This window comes from Labeo rohita, chromosome 2, assembly GCF_022985175.1.
Source record: "Labeo rohita strain BAU-BD-2019 chromosome 2, IGBB_LRoh.1.0, whole genome shotgun sequence".
NCBI lineage: Eukaryota > Metazoa > Chordata > Actinopteri > Cypriniformes > Cyprinidae > Labeo > Labeo rohita.
Genome location: NC_066870.1, coordinates 16268081 through 16286817, shown reverse-complemented (window position 1 = coordinate 16286817; position 18737 = coordinate 16268081). Strand labels below are relative to the sequence as shown.

Sequence of the window (18737 nt, the reverse complement as noted above, 5' to 3'; positions counted from 1 at the left end):
TATGCTTATCCATCATGTGCTTTACCACATTCATCCTATTCATTTGCTTTGTTTAATGTAATTGGCTCATTAAACTCTTATCTAAACACTCATTCGTCCTAATCACCCCTCTGTGTATTTAAACTGTGTCTAATTAAATAGACAATGAATGTTTCATGCTTAATCCTTTGAAAAATGTTTCCAGTTCCTGGCCCAGCTGAAGCTGATGGACTACAGTCTGCTGGTGGGAATCCATGATGTGGAGCGAGGGGAGCAGGAACAGCCTGAGGAGGAGAGTGAGGACAATGACGCCGGGGAGGAGGAGGGGACGGAGAGCGACGGAGGAGCTACCGGCTCCCCACCAGACAGCCCCAGTAACACGCTGGACAGTAATAGACCTCTGGGCCCAGGAGAGTTTGACCCCGTCATTGACGTATATGCTATCAAGAGTCATGAAAGTAAGTGGTTTTCCAGCTAGATCTAAGTTAACTAGAGTTGCTAGAGTGTTGTAGGGTGTTAGGTGGTTGCAAGAGTTTTATCAGATGAAAATCGTTACTGAAATTGTTATCACTTAGAAAAGTAATAGTACAGTTTTCTTCATTAAGCCAAGTGATTTGAGGTGTCTTTTCTGTAGCATAAATAATACTGAACAAGAAACATTGAATTTTTGTATTTGGAATTACAGTTTTGAAAAGCCATTATACATGGGGAAGGAAAAAATCTGTTATAATAAACAGTACAGAAAGACACCATTCCTTTGTAAACATTGCATATTTAAATTATAATGTGTAAAATTGCACATTATAACATTATATTAGCTTTTTTTAGCAGATTTTTTACTTGCCCTGACACATACACAGATCATTTTTATTTTAAGCAATACATTTTTATATTTACTAGAAATATTTATTCATTAAATGTACTTTTTTTTTGTCACAACAAAAGGAAATATGCAACAAGCTGGAAATTATGCAGTTGTAGTGCAGATCCATTAATTCAATGTTTTTTTTAAATATATATTTACTATAAAAATGTATTCAGTAAATGTTGCAATTTCATTTTTTGTTCTTACATAAGAACAAAAAATATAAAACAATCTTGAAATTATAGAGTTGTATGCAGCTCAAAAATTTTATGAATGTTTTTTTTTTTTTTAGATTAACTAGAAATATTTATTCATTAAATATTCTTTTCTTTTTTTTTTCTTTACAAAAATAAATATGCAACAAGCTGGAAATTATACAGTTGTAATGCAGCTCCATAAATTCATAATTGTTTTTTAACAACAACAACAAAAAAAGATATAAAACAGTCTTGAAACTATACAGCTGTAACGCAACTCCAAATTTTATAAATTTTATAAATGCTTTGTTAGATTTACTAGAAATATTTATTCATATATTCATTCATTTATTCATGAAATGTTACATTTTCTCTTTTTTTTTTTTTTGTTTTTACAAAAAGAAAAATGCAACAAGCTATAAATTATACAGTTATAATCCAGCTCCATAAATTCATAAATGCTTTTTTTTATATTTACTATACATTTTTATTTATTGAATGTTACATTTTCATGTTTTTTATTTACAATAAAAATATATAATATAAAACAATCATGAAATTATACATCTGCTTAAAATTTACTAGAAATATTTATTTATTAAATGTTACATTTTCTTTTCTTTTTCTCTTTTTTTGTCATTACAAAAATAAATATACAACAAGCTGGAAATTCTGCAGTTGTAATTGCTTTTACAATAAGTATTTATTCATTAAATGTTACATTTTCATTTTTTTCCTTTCAAAAAACAAACAAAATATAAAACAATCTTGAAATTATACAGTTGTAATGGAGCTCCAAAATTGTATAAATGCATTTTTATATGTACTAGAAATATTTATTCATTAAATGTTACATTTTCTTTCTTTTTTTTTTTTTTTTGGTAATTTCAAAAACAAATATACAACAAGCTGGAAATAACACTGTCATAATACTGTCGTAACGCAGCTCCACAAATTCATAAATTCATTTAATTAAATGTTACTTTTTTTTTCCAGTCAAAAAAAAAAAAAAAAAAAAATATTACAGCTAAAATGCAACTCCAAAAGCTTATAAATGCTTGCTTATATTCACTAGAAATATATATATTTTTTAATTTTACTTTTTTTTTCCTTTTTTTCTTTTTGGTCATTTCAAAAACAAATATGCAACAAGCTGGAAATTCTACAGTTGTGCAGCTCCATAAATTCATAAATGCTTTTTTATATTTACAATAAACATTTATTCATTAATTGTTTCGTCTCAACATGTCTTGAAATTATACAGCACTAACGCAATTCCAAAATTTTCTAAATGCCTTTTTATATTTATTAGAAATATTTATTCATTAGATGTTAAATTTTCATTCTATTTGTTCTTTACAAAAACAAAATAGCCAACAAATCTTAGGATAATACCTCAAAAAATTACACAGCTGTAAAGCAACTCGTAAACTCGTAACTTCATAAACACTAAGTAAAAATAGCTTTTAAAACACTACTGGTGCTTTCAAGTCTGTCACCAAGTAGTTTTTGCAAATTTTTAAAACTTTATCCATGTTATCCACCTAGATTCATTCACAAATCAGTATTTACAACAACATTGAATGCGTTACAGAAAACCAGTTTTCATTTTGCAAGGCATATAAATGGATGCACAAGGTCAACAGATTAAAATAAAGTGAAATATTCATTAACTTTATTCCACTTGTATCTTGCTTAAAAACACCAGAACACATTCTACCTTTCAGATGCTCCTAAAAAAGAAATCTACTTCATGGCGGTGATTGACATTCTCACTCCATATGATGCCAAGAAGAAAGCAGCCCACGCAGCTAAGACAGTCAAACATGGGGTGAGAGTCCAATATGTCAAACACAGTACTAGCACTAAATTTGTCCTCAGTTTACTCAAAATCTGCACATCTTTCTTTTCTCCAGGCAGGGGCAGAGATCTCAACAGTTAACCCCGAGCAATATTCAAAGCGGTTTTATGATTTCATCACCACTATTCTGTCCTAACTGCTGCCCGAGGCTGGAATGAGGCGGAGTAACAGGTGGCCACATATGAGCTCATATCCTGAGAGAGGTTTTGATGTGGGTAACAGATCCCACTTGTCACAGGATCACGTCTGAGATCTGTCAAGATCTTTTTTTGTTTACAATTTCATTTTCTCCTCAGTTGGATCTTTTGGTAGTTTTATGGCTCCATGTGGTTGATAAGGCATACATGTGATATAGTCATGCATATATAGCATTCTGTACCTTTGTGTTAGATATTGTTGAATTGAGAAACCGAGTGATGTTGTTTGTGCCCAGCTGTGTGGTATGATTATCATACTGGAATTCTCAAAGCTGCTTATATATTTATTGTCTTTATGTTCTTTGCAGTGAAAAATTCATTGTTCTTAAAGGAATAGTTCATCGAAAAATTTATATTTGCTGAAAACGTACTCCCAGTTAGACTATCCAAGATGATGAATTTGTTTCTTCAGCGAAACAGATTTGGAGAGATTTAGCATTACAGCTCAACAATGCTCTGCAGTAAATGGGTGCCGTCAGAATAAGAGTCCAAACAGCTGATTAAAAACATCACAATAATTCACACTCCAGACTCCAGTTCATCAGTTAACATCTTGTGAAGCAAAAAGATGCATGTTTCTAATAAACAAATCTGTCAAGGCATTTTTAACTTGTGGATTATTGTGACGTTTTTATCAGCTGTTCGGACTCTCATTTTGACGGCACCCATTTACTACAGAGGATCCATTTCTCCAAATCTGTTTTGATACTAGTCAAAAGTTTTTGAACAGTAAGTTTTTTTTTTATGTTTTTTAAAGAAGTCTCTTCTACTCACCAAGCCTGCATTTATTTGATCCAAAGTACAGCAAAAACAGTAACATTTTGAAATATTTAAAATAACTGGTTTCTATTTGAATATATTTTAAAATATAATTTATTCCTGTAATCAAAGCAAACTTTTCAACATCATTACTCCAGTCACATGATCCTTTAGAAATTATTCTAATATGCTTATTTGCTGTTCAAGAAACATTTATTTTTTTATTATTATTATTATCAATATTTAAAACAGTTTCAGGATTCTTTGATGAATAGAAAGATCCAAAGATCAGCATTTATCTGAAATAAAAAGCTTTTGTAACACTATTCACTATACCATTCAAAAGTTTGGAGTCAGTAATATTTTTTAGTGCTGTCACACCAATTAATCACATCCAAAATAAAAGTTTTTGTTTACATAATATATGTGTGTATACTACTGTGAATATTTATTATGTGTGTATATATATATATATATATATATATACATACAGTATATATTTTGAAAATACTTACGTATTTACATCTATTTATATTAATATAATTGATATATATAAATATTTTAATATTTAAACACAACATGCTTTTCTTAGATATATACATGCATGTGTATTTATATATACATAATAAATGTACACAGTACACACACATATATTATGTAAACAAACACGTTTATTTTGGATGCGATTAATCATGATTAATCGTTTGACAGCACTATTTTTTTTATTAAAGAAATCAATACTTTTTATAAACTATTTATAATGTTTATAATGTTACAAAAGATTTCAGATAAATGCTGTTTTTCTGAACTTTCTATTCATCAAAGAAACCTAAAAAAAAATCCACTCAGCTGTTTTCAACATAATAATAAATGGTTTTAAGCAGCAAATCAGAACATTAGAGTGATTTCTGAAGGATCATGTGACTGGAGTAATGATGCTAAAAATTCAACTTTAAATTACAGGAATAAATTACATTTTAAAATGTATTACAATAGAAAACAGCTATTTTAAATAGTAAAAATATTTTGCTGTACTTTGGGTCAAATAAATGCAGGTTTGTGAGCAGAAAAGTCTTCTTTAAAAAATCTTACTGGTAGTTGGATGAGTACAGAGTACATTTTAATCAAATTTTAATTTTGGCGTGAACTATTCCTTTAATAAGAAAGTCCAGTTTTAAATCATTAAAATATATTTCGATTTCTAAAATAAATTTAGCCCTGAACAAATAACGACCAGAGTCAGAATTAAAAATAAATTGCAACATAATTGTTTGAAAGTGTTTATTGCACTATCGCTCTTTAGCTGCAGGCAGTACCTTTAAATCAGATTTTTGCTATTTGTTTACAAAGCGTGAAAAAGAATGCAACTTCAGGATCAATTACTGCATTTCTAGTTCAAATCCAATCAGCAAATTGGATTTAGACGACCTGCCTGTTGTGCATTGTAAAGTCTTGCACAGGAGCTCAATATTTGCAATTGGCTCCGATGATAACGTTTAGTATAACGCAACTGTTTTTGCACATGATCTAATGCACCAAAACGTTTATGCAAATGATTCCAGTTTTACCACTGACTCATGCAATAGTAGTGATTCGTAGAATGTGTTAAGCACCTAATGGGTTACACGTGCGTTGCCACTTTTGTACCCCTAGCGAAGGAACAAAACATTGCCTGTTTTATGTTGTTTAGCTCTTAATTAGAGAACATGGTATGAAAATGAAGCATATTTTGTACCTCCCTTTTTTTACAGTAATAATTAGCAAGTTTACAGTGGGCCGTTCTCTTGAAAATGCAGTTGTGCTGGCGCTATATAGATGCTTGAATCTGCGTATAGTGTTTCAGCTGCACTGTAAAGAGCGAGAGAATGCTGCCTCTTACTGTTGATATCTCTCTCTCTCTCTCTCTCTCATCATTGTCCAAACTTTGTGTGATCCCAGAGACCTTTAGTATTATAAAAATATATAGATATTGTGATATGTCTTCTGAAATATCGTTTGCAAAGTAATCCTAAATATTCTACTGTATGTGTTGACATATATACACTGTGCAAGGTGTGCCTTTTTTACTCTGAATTATTTAATTTTGTATTTGAATCATTTTTTAAAAAGAGACGTTTGACAAATGTTATTTTCTAAAAAGGGAAAGGCGAATAGGACGAATCCTGAGGTGGTTTTGCTGTTCCTGTGTAGATGTGTAAATACGCAAGTGTATTATGACAATGTTACAGTCCTAACGGTACAAAAACTTACTAATTTTTAAGTTTCTTTTCTTTTTTTTCAAATTCTTTCAAGGCTCAATGTGTTGCTGTATTTTAGTTTCTTATCAATTACCAATTAGATAAGCAATGTCAGTTTTTGTTTTTAGGACAGTTTCCGAAGAACGATCCGAGAGGTTTTGTGAACACGCTCCTGATTTTCAATTTGATGTCTGTACAGCACATGTGAATCTCTGAGAAGCCTCTTCGGTGAGATTTTGGGGAAAAATGACTTCACTTTGTCTCAAATTGTATAGAGTTATGATCTCATGTGTTGTAATTTGTAAAAACAAGCTTCCATGTTGATGGTACAGTGTGAGTTTGATACTTTAATGTTTTGAGGATGAGAAAAAAAGCGGATGTGAGCCCTTTTGAATATGCTGTCAAAGGAAGATATTATCAGTTGTCAGTCTACTTGTCATAACTGTTATCTACGTCATGAAAGTGTGCAGCTCTTGTGTGTATGTGCTGTAGGCCTAAAATATTTAAAAGCACTCTGTCCCATTAGCATTGCTCAATAAAACGATGCATTGCTCAGCTTGATTAATGTTTGTAATATTTGTGTATTATGGCAAAATCTTACATTCACGAGACAAACCGTTACACAAAGTGCTTCTCCTAAAAGTTTTACATTTGGTTGTGTTCATCATGGATGGTTATATCAAATTAAAGATTGTTTTTTGTTGAAACCTGCTGTTCAAAAGTTTAGGGTTAATTAAGATTTAATGTATTTTAAAGAGGTCTTTTATGCTCATCAAGATTAAAAATAAATAATTGATTAAAAATACATAAAAAGAGTAATATTGTAAAATATTTTTTGCGATTTAAAATAGTGGTTTTCTACTTTAATGTACTTTAAAATAGAATTTATTCCTGTGATGCAAAGCTGAATTTCCAACATCATTACTCCAGTCTTCAGTGTCACATGATCCTTCATAAATCAATACGCTGATTTATTATCAGTGTTGGAAACAGTGCTGCTTAATTTTTTAAGAACCTATCATACTTTTTTTAGGATTTTTTGATGAATAAAACATTAAAAATAACTGCGTTTATTTAAAATATAAGTCTTTTGTAACAATATACACTACCGTTCAAAGTTTCGGGTCAATACATTTTTTCTTTCTGTCTTTGAAAGAAATTAATACTTTTATTCACCAAGGATGTGTTAAATTGATAAAAAACTGATAGTAAAGACTCATATTGCTGGAAAAGATATCTGTTTTGAATAAAATGCTGTTCTTTTTAAGTTTTTATTCATCAAAGAATCCTGAAGGAAGTATTACAGTATTACAAGTATTACAGTCTAAAAAAATATTAAGCAGCACAACTATTTCCAACACTGATAATAAATTAACATATTAGAATGATTTCAGTAGGATCATGTGACACTGAAGACTAAGACTCAGAAATACATTTTATTTTAAAGTATATTAAAATAGTTGTTTTATTTCATAATATTACATTTTTTCTGTATTTTTGATCAAATAAATGGAACTTTGTCAAGTATAAGACACTTCTTTTAAAAACATTAAAACTCTTTTTAAACAGCAGTGTAACTAAAACTTTATTTTACTTACAAAGGCAACATTTTGTAAATATAGGGGTGATCAGAGCAGGTTGTAACTAAAGTAAGACCTAATATTACTACGAGTATCTTAAGCTATCCTGTATTTCAGTGTACTGTCTAGAGGTGCATTACATGCTTACAACCAGAAGAGGGCGGGTCGCGCTGCCGTACAATTACATGACAATCAATATAGGCCAGAATCTACGAAACGCTTTACGTGAGGCTCATATTTTAGGCGTTTTTAATCATCCTTGTTGTTTTGATATGAAAAGTTCCACGCAATAATATCTATATCTTGACTTTGTAAGCCTTTGTAGTGCCATTTGCAGTCGGCCGCGTTATTAATCAAGTAGAGCCTTTGAAATGCTCCGCCTAAAAAAATATTCTTCACATAACATTAATGTCTGCAATGCATTTGTGTTTCCATATAGTAGGTTAGAACCATTTTTCAGTATTTGTTTCAAAACCAGTATTGTTTTTAATTAACAAGGCACGCCTCAAAAGGAACCCTACGTCAGCTCCAGAATAAATCGTTCCATTCATTCCATTTAAAATTGAAACGCTTTACCTCAGATTTGCACTTACAAACATTATCCACAGAAATCTATAAAGCGATGAATTAGCAAGAAAAATTCGCTTCGTCGTATCAGTGTCTTTAAGAAATTTTAACAAAGGTAAATGTATTTTACTGAACTTTTCTTCATTTCTTATTATATTAATATATTTCTTAGCATTTAAAAAGGAAAGCTTTTAATACATTTCGATAATAGCCTGTTCAACATCGGCCAAATAGCCTACCGCCGTTAATTCTGACAGGGCGCCATACGGGATTATTCTACCATGCTTTTAGGACAATAGATAATTAACAGATAACATTCTATTAATTCACTTCTAATAAACACTGTATTTATTCCGAGAATATTAAGTTAGGCCTATTGGTTTTGCTCAAATTATTGAGATTAACGAGACAATTAGGCCTAACAAGTTATTTTAAATTACGACAACGAATAAGTACAGGCTGTCATGCACTACTATGACTAGGCTTCCTAATAGGCAATTATGTAAATTTTCAACTTGGACCAGTTATGTCCTGTGGTGTTTTGACATTCGTGTAAATCAGGGTCAGCGAGAGCGATCAGACACGGACAAGAAAGCAAGACCCGGGCAAACCAAACTCCTCAAGAAACCACTTAAAGATAACGTTACCTTTACAGCTACTACAATTGTTGCGGCTGGACATTGCTTGTCCTTTATCAAAACTTTAACGTATTTTATGCAGTCAGAGCAAACGTATAACAAAGATAATAGCCGTTGTTAACCATTCTTAGTCGACTAGGCTATTTATTTATGCGTTTAGCTTTTAACGGAACATTTAGCCTAAATTAGTGTTCTTTAAGTTGGTATTTTTGTGGTTTGCACCCATACGATCACTTGACTATTTGTTGTTTTAACTATGAGGTCACAGTGTGTGGGATATGCATGGAATCATATCTACTAATCACAGAAAGACAGGGGTCAAAGCACAAAGACTTGCTGCTCTGAACTGTGAAAATTACTAAAGACTAACTTTACACATTTCAGCTCATGAACGCATCATGCGGCTTTGCTAGTCGTAAACTAGCCGTTCGCCCTTAAATTAAAAATGTCGCAGTTTTGAGTGAAAAGTTATTTTAAATGATTTGAAGAGCTAAAATAAAATCACAATAAAGTAAGGCATCAAACAGGTTTCTTTAAAATAGAAAACCGAATTTATTCTATATATTGTCGCAGAACAGGCCTACGTCGTAAACAACGTAGCTAATGGTGGTTTTATCAAGGCCACACAATGTATTCAGTAATAAAAAAGTAAAATGTTTATTTAGACAAATGTTTCATATTGTACAACAGTAAATGATACATTGGCTTTAACAAATAACCGCTTAAACAGAAATGTAAAGCAAGAAAACATCTGAACTTAAAGCTACACGTATACGGAGTTTTCTATCCTTGTGTGATAACAAACCGAGAAAAAAAGAACTACTTCTGAACTTGACAAGCATGTAAGTAGCAGATTTTTTTAATTACACTTTCTGTTATCCAAGACAATACTGACTGCATTTCTGCCCTTTGCAAATTACAGCATTTCACCCGAATAAAATCAATGCAATCTGGATAAATCAAAACATTGTGCGTGCCGCAATGTGATTTTTATTGAAGACTTAATGGACAAGGAAATGATTTATGTACACTGATGTTCTAATCTAAATGAACAAGACAGAGTTTATAAAAACACCTAGATACATTCTCCTTGTTGAGTTCGCCTCCAGTACTCTTCACAATATTAGTTATGCCATAGTAATAATACAAAATATAACACAACGCTGTGTTACAAAGTTTTCACACGTGGTGACAAAACAAATATATTTAAAAATGATATAAAAATTGGTGGTTTATAAAGAAAGCATCTACATCACAGCTCTGTTTGCATGGGGATTGATGGCTTTGGCATCCATAAGCAAGTCACCCAAGAGAGTTGGAGCCATTGTGAGACGTTTTGCAGACTTTGCTGCTGAAAGGAGTTTGGCCATTGTGGCCCACTTTGGCAGAGACTCCGTTAACGGTGGAGATGTGGGGAAAGCTGGGATGTGACGACTGGACAGGAGTGCTTGGGCTGGGCAGAGAGGAGGATGTGGATGGGGCGGCAGCAACAGTCGGGCTGTTTGGTTTGTCGCTGCTGGAATCGCTTTCGATATCAGGCCTTCTGCCACCGGTCATATCATCCCTTGGGCTGCTCAACTTCATTTTTTTGCAACCAGGCCGAACTCTGTACTTCAATGGCAAGGGCCCGTTCTGGAAAATATCAACACGTTATCATCTCCGCAATTGGACTAAAATGTAGCACAGTTTATGATGTTAAATATATCAGATTTAATACTCCTACCCTTCTCCATGTGTAGATATAAGCAATATCCATAAGAGTATAATAATCTTTCAAAGGCTCGTCTTCATACATAACTTCAATCTGACAGAAAAAAAAAAAAAAAGTGCATAAATTGTGCTTTTACGTCAAAAACATGGCAACATGCTAGACAAAGAGATGAAACCTTTTAGGAAGTGAATGCAAACAAGATTACCTGAAAGGTACACGGTATATCCATTTTACTTCGGAGAAATTTTCTGAGATGCATTACTGTCATAGCTGCAGGACATTGCAAGTACCGCTTTACATTCACCTATAAAAATTAGACCATTACAAAAATTCAGTACGTAGCCGACCTCTTAAAACTGACTTAATGACAAACTCAAAAATGATTTATTCAGAAATGAATCACCTCTTTTGTGGTTTCTTTTTCTTCTCCATCTTTATTGTCAAGCCTGCTCATTTTAAGAGGAAAATAATGAACTTTAACTTTACATGCTTTTTACTAATGATTATTTCATTATCAATTTTATAAGCAGCATGAAAGTAATCATGAAAGTAAAAAATGATAATGAAAATTACACTCTGACTGAACCTACTTGTTCTGATCAAAAAACTCAATGGACAGACTGATGATCTCATCATCAGCAATGATTCTCTTGTCTTCATCCGCCACTTCTCCTCTGTCCTCATTAGAACCATTAGTAGCTGAAGGACAGAGGAAAAAATACAACTTCTAGATAAAAAGCAAAAGTGCTTATGAATTAAAATATCACAATGACCATCTTAATTTTACCATCAACTGGATGCTCCGCATAAAAATCTCTCCTTCTTTTCATCTCATCTGAGTAACAAAAGCACAATAAATACATTAGTGTATTGATTTAAGATTTTTTTGTAACATTATATTGCAAGTTTTAACACATAACTAATAAATAAATAATTAAAATGAACAATAAAAACTTACTTTTGAACAGACCAGGCACCAGCTTGTAAACAATGTCCTGAAGGGTCTTATCCGACCTGAAATATACAAACATTTTGAGGGGTGTACAAACTGAGCCTTCTTTAACTGACGTACAGAAATGTGAAGCTTTAATGTTTTGGATGCACCAGCAACATGGATGTTTATTTAAAGAATTTTACAAATACGGTATCATCAAAAACTATTTAAAATACGATAATCCCCAGCCATTACCTGATATTGAGGAGAGGTTTTGTTTTATGAACTTGGACATCACAAATAGGACAATATTTGCTGGTCTCCAGATACCTCACAATGCACATTTTGCAGACTGTGAAAACAACAAAATGCGACCATTTGAGCCAGCTTAAAAAGAAAGCCCCGTTTGAGAACGCATTAAAGTTAAATAAATAAATAATATAGATTATGATAGACTTACATGAATGCAAACATTCAACAATGGTGGTCGCATCAATGAAGTATCCTCCACATAAAACGCACATCAAATGAGGGTTTAGCTCCGTTATCTTGATTCTCGTTGTTCGGTGCATTGTCATGTGAGTTCGCAGACCTGATAACCAAAAAAGACATTAATTAATATTTACATTCACAATTAATAGCCTATAGAAAAAATAAAGTCGACAAGTCAATTTGTAGGCTACTTAAAGCGAACAAAGAAATGCCCGACAAAATACACCTAGGCTGTTTACCGGGATAACCCGCCAATACAACTGACAACTCAAATTAAGTTGCTATTCTAAATTCATAACGCCTTTGGTTTAACTCGCTGGCATTACAGAAGAGTCCACGCACAAGTTTAAACGGTAACGTGTTCTATTATTTGCGTGGACGCGTACAGGTGAGAGCGAAAGCCAAAATGCCCACACGTATAGTTGCTATGACGACGGTTGTAATTGGCATTGTGCCAGTCTAAACGGAGCCGCATACCAGATTCACAGACGGTGCGGATCATTACAAATGACCACGAATTTAACCAATTACCGGTAAAACGCCACCACTTCCTCTCCCCAACTGTGTTTTTCGCTAAAAAGCATGCGGCTACTTGAACGTGGCTGCCATTTTGATACAGACAGCCCCGTGTCCAAGCGAGTTCGCTCGCGTGAGGCTGCGACCCGAGCACCGCACACTATTGTTTAAGAAGCAGTGAGTAGGTAACTATCACCTGTTAAACACGTCGTACAACCATCATTTCAGCACGCACCGCTTGCAAATGTGAAAGAGAAAACAATGTGCTCTTCCCTGCCTTGCCGACGTCTTCAATGAGGAACAGAGTCGACGGAAGCTCGAGAGCTCGCATCTGTGATCCCGCTATCTCTCGCCTGTGATATCGGGTGTGTGGGTAGTTCAACGGCAAGTTTTCAAAAACCAATATCCCGTAACTGCTCATATTCAATTATAAACCGTGCTCAATGAGCTGCTCTGAATCTAACACATTAAATGCCGTCAAATAAAATTAGACTCTCTACACTTGACACAGAGCAAGATTTAAATAATTGCTCAGTAACTGAGAAATATGTTTGCTATAGAAAAGACAATGTACTACAATAATATACTAATACAAGAACTTCTAATAGCAAACTTAATAACAGTACAAAAAGTGCAGAACAACGCGTTGCATTTCAGTCAGTGCTAAAAACAAAATTCAAAACACTTATAAGAAAGTACTTTTGTACTTTCACTTCTTTATGAAGTAACTGTCGTTAAGGATTAAGTTAGACTGAATTATTTTACACACGTGAATTTGTTGCTCAGTGGATTACAGAAACAAGTTGTAAGTTTCCACCAAAGGCAAAAAAACAGGTGTGCTTTGGTTTGGAACATGCTGGCCTAAGGAAAGCTGTTTCTCAAGCTTGACCAATAATGAAAACGCATAAGATTAATCTGTGTGGTTTAGTATTAATAACTAGATTACGCTATGATTCGTATCTCATAGCATATTTAACACTGGAAACCGAACTGGTGTCTTTTCTGTGAAGAAAGAAGAGGTCTAGATCAAGGAAAAGCTGCAGTTACAGTAAATCTGTCACTTTATCGTATACTGCAGGTAACAGAGTCATATCTTGATATTCGAGACTACTGTGATGTGTCTTCGTCCTTTTATTGTCATAAAGATGATTGCAATCAAGCATTTTATGATTTGAGTATGAAATACAGATATTTGCGGTGTGGCAAAATGTGTGGAAAATATTTATAGGCCTATGTATAAGATTAATAAATATGTCAGAAAGGCAGGGCATGGTGGAAAGGTCAGATGTGAAAACAAAAGTAAATCTGCCGGGACGGCTTAATCATTTAAATATGGCTATAGAAGTATGATTTGGCAATAGAGAAGTAGGCCAACAACCTATGTTAGACTATATTTGCATCATCTAATTTCTTGGATGGAGTTAGGCTACCAAGATTTTTTTTTTTTTATGAACTATGAGCGGTGGTGAGTCGCATATGCAGTTAACAACTGATTAATCAAGACAGTCTATATTGTATATGTATGACTAACAAAAAAAAGTAACATTTAAAAATCAAATTTTAGAATTAAGAATCTTTGTCCTGAAAAAAAGGTTCACTCTGACGTGTCATGGTCGCAAAGGTTGCATAGAATCGAGACGATGTTTTAGTATCATTTTTTTAAAGCGTAATACCGCAACACACAAGCTAAGTTACACTCAGTGACAAAGAAACAATTAGTGAACAAGCTCGAAAACATATTTAAAAAAGCTATAAGTTAACAGCCTCAAAACAATCTTCTGGTTTCGTGTGTTGCAGCCTATAGGAGGAGGTACCCAGCAAATACGCACATGAATTTAAGTTAATAAAATGAATCGACGACATTCAAACACGGAAAAGGTAATTTTTCCTGAATATACACTCTCTATACTACTCGGATCTATAAAATAAGAAATCTAATGTTTGATTTTCGGGCGTGAAGAAATGGATGAAAGTGGTCACCCGTTAACACCTGCCCCAACTCGCCTGTTCTTTAGTGCGCGCCGAGTTTTTAGATTAAAAACAACACTTGAAGACACAAATATATTTCAGTTTAACACAGGTGGCATGCTTATTAACATGCTTATTGTGTTTACATGTGTCACTGGTTGCGTTTCATAAGAAATGTGGCAAAACTAAAATGAAATTCGTACGTATGAGAAACACTCATACATACAAGAGGCAACATTGTTACTCTCTTGTCTCCTAAGAGAGAAAGGAAAACAAAAACAAAAAAGCTCGCAGCTCCGCTCTTTTGTACATTAAAGCGTACATACCCAGTATATTTCCCGATGGTTTCTTTGCTTTGTTGTGGTAGACAATGAAACTTGAGAGTCGATCAGCAAAAAATGAATGCTACCGAAGCGGCCATCTTGGAATGAGCTGCAGACGCTGTCAATGGCTCTAACGTTCCACCGCCGTGCTCATTGTGGCCTTCTTGCGCAATTGCACATAGGTTAACGTAGCTCACTCTTCGCCAACACTTTCCGATTTAATCCACAGATAAATCCACAGATTCCGGTCATAGGTAGTCAATTCCAGAGGCGCAGTTCTCCTGCACGGCGATCTGAAAAACACACTGCCTGATGGTTCAGTGCAAACTGACACAGTCCCCAAAATGGCTTAGTTCGACCGCCCCACTCCATCACGTGATCTCATTCCTTACGGGTAGCCTGGGAATTAGTAGTGGGGTATATCATCAATAGGGTACCCCTCTGACGGATGTCTTTGTCAAACCTCACCACCCACATCACCACTTCTGAAGAGGAAAATCCCTCGCCAAGTCACGCAGCGTGGTCGGAATGATTCCTAGGCTATAAGGAATGAAGAACTTTCAAAGCTGCTTTTATTTTCACAAAAAATCTCATGTGGTACTAAATGCCAAAATGCAGAACGAGCAGATTGGGTTATTCTGAATAAATCAGAATTAGGCTGCATTTAAAAATGACACGATACAAGGCAAGGGCAAGAGCTTTAAACGCTTTCTCTATCCTTTAGCTCACCTTGATTTTTATATCTTTCTCCCACGAAAGATTTACGTTTTAATGGCCAACATTTTCCCGGATCATTATGCAACTTGTGCTGAATATAGCCTACACTTGGAAAATGTTACTTCTCTAACCGTTAAAATTGCTTTTGTAAATTTGTACAAACAAATTCCCAAATAGTCCTACATTTTACATTCCTAACTTTGTATTTTAGATAGATTTACAGTATACTTAAAATGTAAAATCACCGAGCTTTCTGTTAAGAGGGAACGATGAAGCAGTTGCTTTTATTTACACTGACTTTCTCAGAGGTTAGTGAAGAAATGTCGGGCGGTGATTAGAATTTTGGAGAATCCAAGAATGTATGGATATGTCAGCAATTTGTTTTTAACTGTCATGCCGTAGAAAATGCAAATATGTGTCTTTTACACCAATATTTTAATAACCATATAGGCTACAATATTTAACGTGCATGCTACACTTACAGAAGTCACACTGAACTCCTGTCTCAAAAGAAACATGTAAAGCGTGCAAAGCAAAGCCATGTTTTAGTAAATTACCATTATGGCTACTTCATTTACCAGTTGGGTTTGTACAGCTTACTTTTTTCCTTCAATTTTGTGTTTACATATCCCATAGACCGTTCACAGACGTTTGATTTACTTTGCGTTCCCTTGGCGTAACAGGTCAAGTTGCATGTAATTTTTCAGTGATTGGATAATCAGATAAATTGTGAGCGCGCGTTAGTGCGTGCACTCGCTTGTGTGTGTGGTGGGTTGATGTTTTTCTCTATAGCGCTGGACGGTAGTCTCCCCCGTTTAGGGCACTGCGTTCAGCTGCAAACCACACGCACAGTCTGCCTGCCATGACGTCAGCTGCTCTAATACAGGCACTTCGGCGAAAACAAAGAAGCACAGCATGCTGGCGGAAACCCCGAGCACTTTAGCGTTAACCGTACCGGGTTCTGCAAAACGTTAAAGCTTCTTCGGGTACTACGTACCGTACGAGTTTCACACATAAGCTATCGCTAGAATAAAAAAAGAGGCCATTAACTCGGCGCATCAGTCGAATTGGCCAAGGTACACCAACTGTGATTTAAGCGACCACTGTCATTTTCTCACAAATATACCGATTATATATATACCCATTTCTTTATTCTTCAGATGTGACTTGTCAAAATGGCCGTATCTCAGAGTCCTAGCGGGTGTTAATGCAGCACGGTATCTTGAGGAACAACTCGAGAGAGAGAGCCTAATGCCGTCCACTTGCAAAAACTGTAAAGTTATTAACAACTCCATAGCGCCTCGGAAATCTATTCCAATATTAAATGCATTTGTGACGAACAAATGCTTTGCACGGTTTCGTATTACCCCATTCCTTGCGTGATTAAGCAGGAAATGTTGACCCGAATCTTATTTTAGGCATCAGTACCATTTTAAAGCGCGCGCTCTTTTGTCTGGTCATTTATTCGATCTTTCTTAAAAGCTTCTGAAGACGATTAAAAGCGATTTATTATAGGCTAACATAGCTTATATAAATGGCAAATAAACGAGATCATCTCTTAAAAATGATCATGCTCAGGGACTGCGTTTCTTCTTTTGTCTTAGCCTACGTATTGGCTTAAACTTTAATGACTCTATTGATTATTGGCTGTTTACTGATACCACAAAATTGATTTGTAGACTGAATAGAAGCTAGAGGTCAGGACGTATAGATAAAACCGCGTTGAGTTTGCTTTTTTGTTATGTCTTTGATGGTCTAAATCGAATGATGACGATTTCATGAATAAACATGAATATTGTTCCATTGAGATATCAAGCTAGCCTATAAGCACAAGAATGAAACAATGTGTTGACAAAAAAGGTCAGATCAGCATATGTTAATATGTTTATATTACCGGTTTAACAATTTATAGAAATTTAAGTTTAAAACTGCCGTGTATGTCAAAGTCAGTGAGCTTTGCATTTTTTTTCTGGTTTAGAAATAACACCTCTGCGTATCGCTAGTCAGTTTTTCAGTGTTAAGGCATTATTAAATTGTTTTTATTTTATCTGAATGACGTGTGCCTTATCAACTCAATATGTAATTAAGTAGCCTATACTGCTAATAAATAATATATATATTTTTTCCTTTTCGATACCGCCATTCTGTTTAGAAAGAAAAAAAATCTAATATAATTGATTAGATTTGTTACATAGGATTGACTAAATGGGGTGGAAAAATGTTCCCAGGGCAACCGTCCATGTGTAAATACAGAATTAGAAAGTGTAAAAGGTTTGTAATTATGATGCATTTAAATATATATTTAACTCGCACAAACGCGTAAGTAAAAAATGTTTATAAAAGTATTTTTTATTTAAAAAAGTATTAAAATAAATTGAAGTCAGACTAATTGTAGGCCTAACTGTTAACAGATCGCCAAAATTAACCACAGCGGGCTATGGCTAGTAATCTAGTGAAAATATATATTTTTAATTTAAAGCCGGCAATTATATTTGGATTTTGCGCTTTATTGATTTGCTTAACATTTTAGCAACACTAACGCTGTGGCAAATCCTGTCATGCTTTCTGTAAGTAAATTATTATAGACTATTGGTTATTGCCTACATTTCAGCAATATTCCAAGACATAATTTACTGTATCAAGTGGTTAAACCTCAAGCTGATATTCTTTGTTTTAATTGTTCATAATTAACAAAATGAAAGCCTATAGCACTTTCCCCGTCACAGCTTGCGTCCCTAAGGTTGGTCTGTGCCGACTCAAGAGATTAAGAAAATAGCTAAATAAAAGATTTTCCATTAAACTAAAAGACAATGGGGATGTATATTTGTTTAGTTCAATAAGGCCAACCCGTGACACCTGGATCCTGCTGGATTTCTAACCTTAACCAAGCCCAACGACGCCCTCATGAGTTTCTCAATTACAGATGTGTAAATGAGATTCTTCTTTTTAGAAGTTTTCTTTTCTAAAGAAAGTCACAGAATTAAACATGTTTGTATAAAGCATATGTCCTAAAATGCAACTTCACTAACGACCAAATCAAAGCTAGAAAACAATGAACCCCCGTTAATTAAAAAAAGAAATATATGAATTATAGTTAAAACTATAATCATACACAAATTATAGAAAAAAAAACAGGACATTTTTTCCCCCAAGCACTGGCATATGTGGGCTACCAGTGACCACCGCGAATAGTTGA

The 18737-nt window shown here is 34.1% G+C and overlaps 2 protein-coding genes across 4 annotated transcripts in view; one reads left to right on the top strand and one right to left on the bottom strand.

Annotated features, from left to right (window-relative positions):
* The window catches only part of pip4k2ab (phosphatidylinositol-5-phosphate 4-kinase, type II, alpha b), a 28421-nt gene extending 21765 nt beyond the window's left edge, over positions 1-6656 (top strand). For both annotated transcript variants that reach the window (XM_051134880.1, XM_051134871.1), the window contains 3 exons: positions 185-437; positions 2769-2872; positions 2958-6656. In XM_051134880.1, coding sequence (XP_050990837.1) covers positions 185-437; positions 2769-2872; positions 2958-3038 — 438 coding nt within the window. In that variant the 3' untranslated portion in view covers positions 3039-6656. The remainder of the gene's footprint in view (positions 1-184; positions 438-2768; positions 2873-2957) is intronic.
* Positions 6657-9513: 2857 nt separating this feature from the next.
* Positions 9514-15191, bottom strand: bmi1b (bmi1 polycomb ring finger oncogene 1b). 2 transcript variants are annotated; one of them, XM_051096809.1, is made up of 10 exons: positions 14828-15191; positions 11986-12117; positions 11781-11877; positions 11550-11605; positions 11379-11426; positions 11182-11290; positions 10995-11037; positions 10797-10895; positions 10604-10684; positions 9514-10512 (listed from the first exon to the last, which is right to left on the bottom strand). In XM_051096809.1, exons 2-10 carry the CDS (start codon positions 12101-12103, stop codon positions 10183-10185), a joined length of 981 nt encoding a protein of 326 aa, XP_050952766.1. In that variant the 5' UTR covers positions 12104-12117; positions 14828-15191; the 3' UTR covers positions 9514-10182. The 2 variants fall into 2 exon arrangements, with proteins under 2 accessions (XP_050952766.1, XP_050952774.1); XM_051096817.1 differs by lacking the exon at positions 14828-15191 and adding an exon at positions 12730-12861.
* Positions 15192-18737: the final 3546 nt, after the last annotated feature.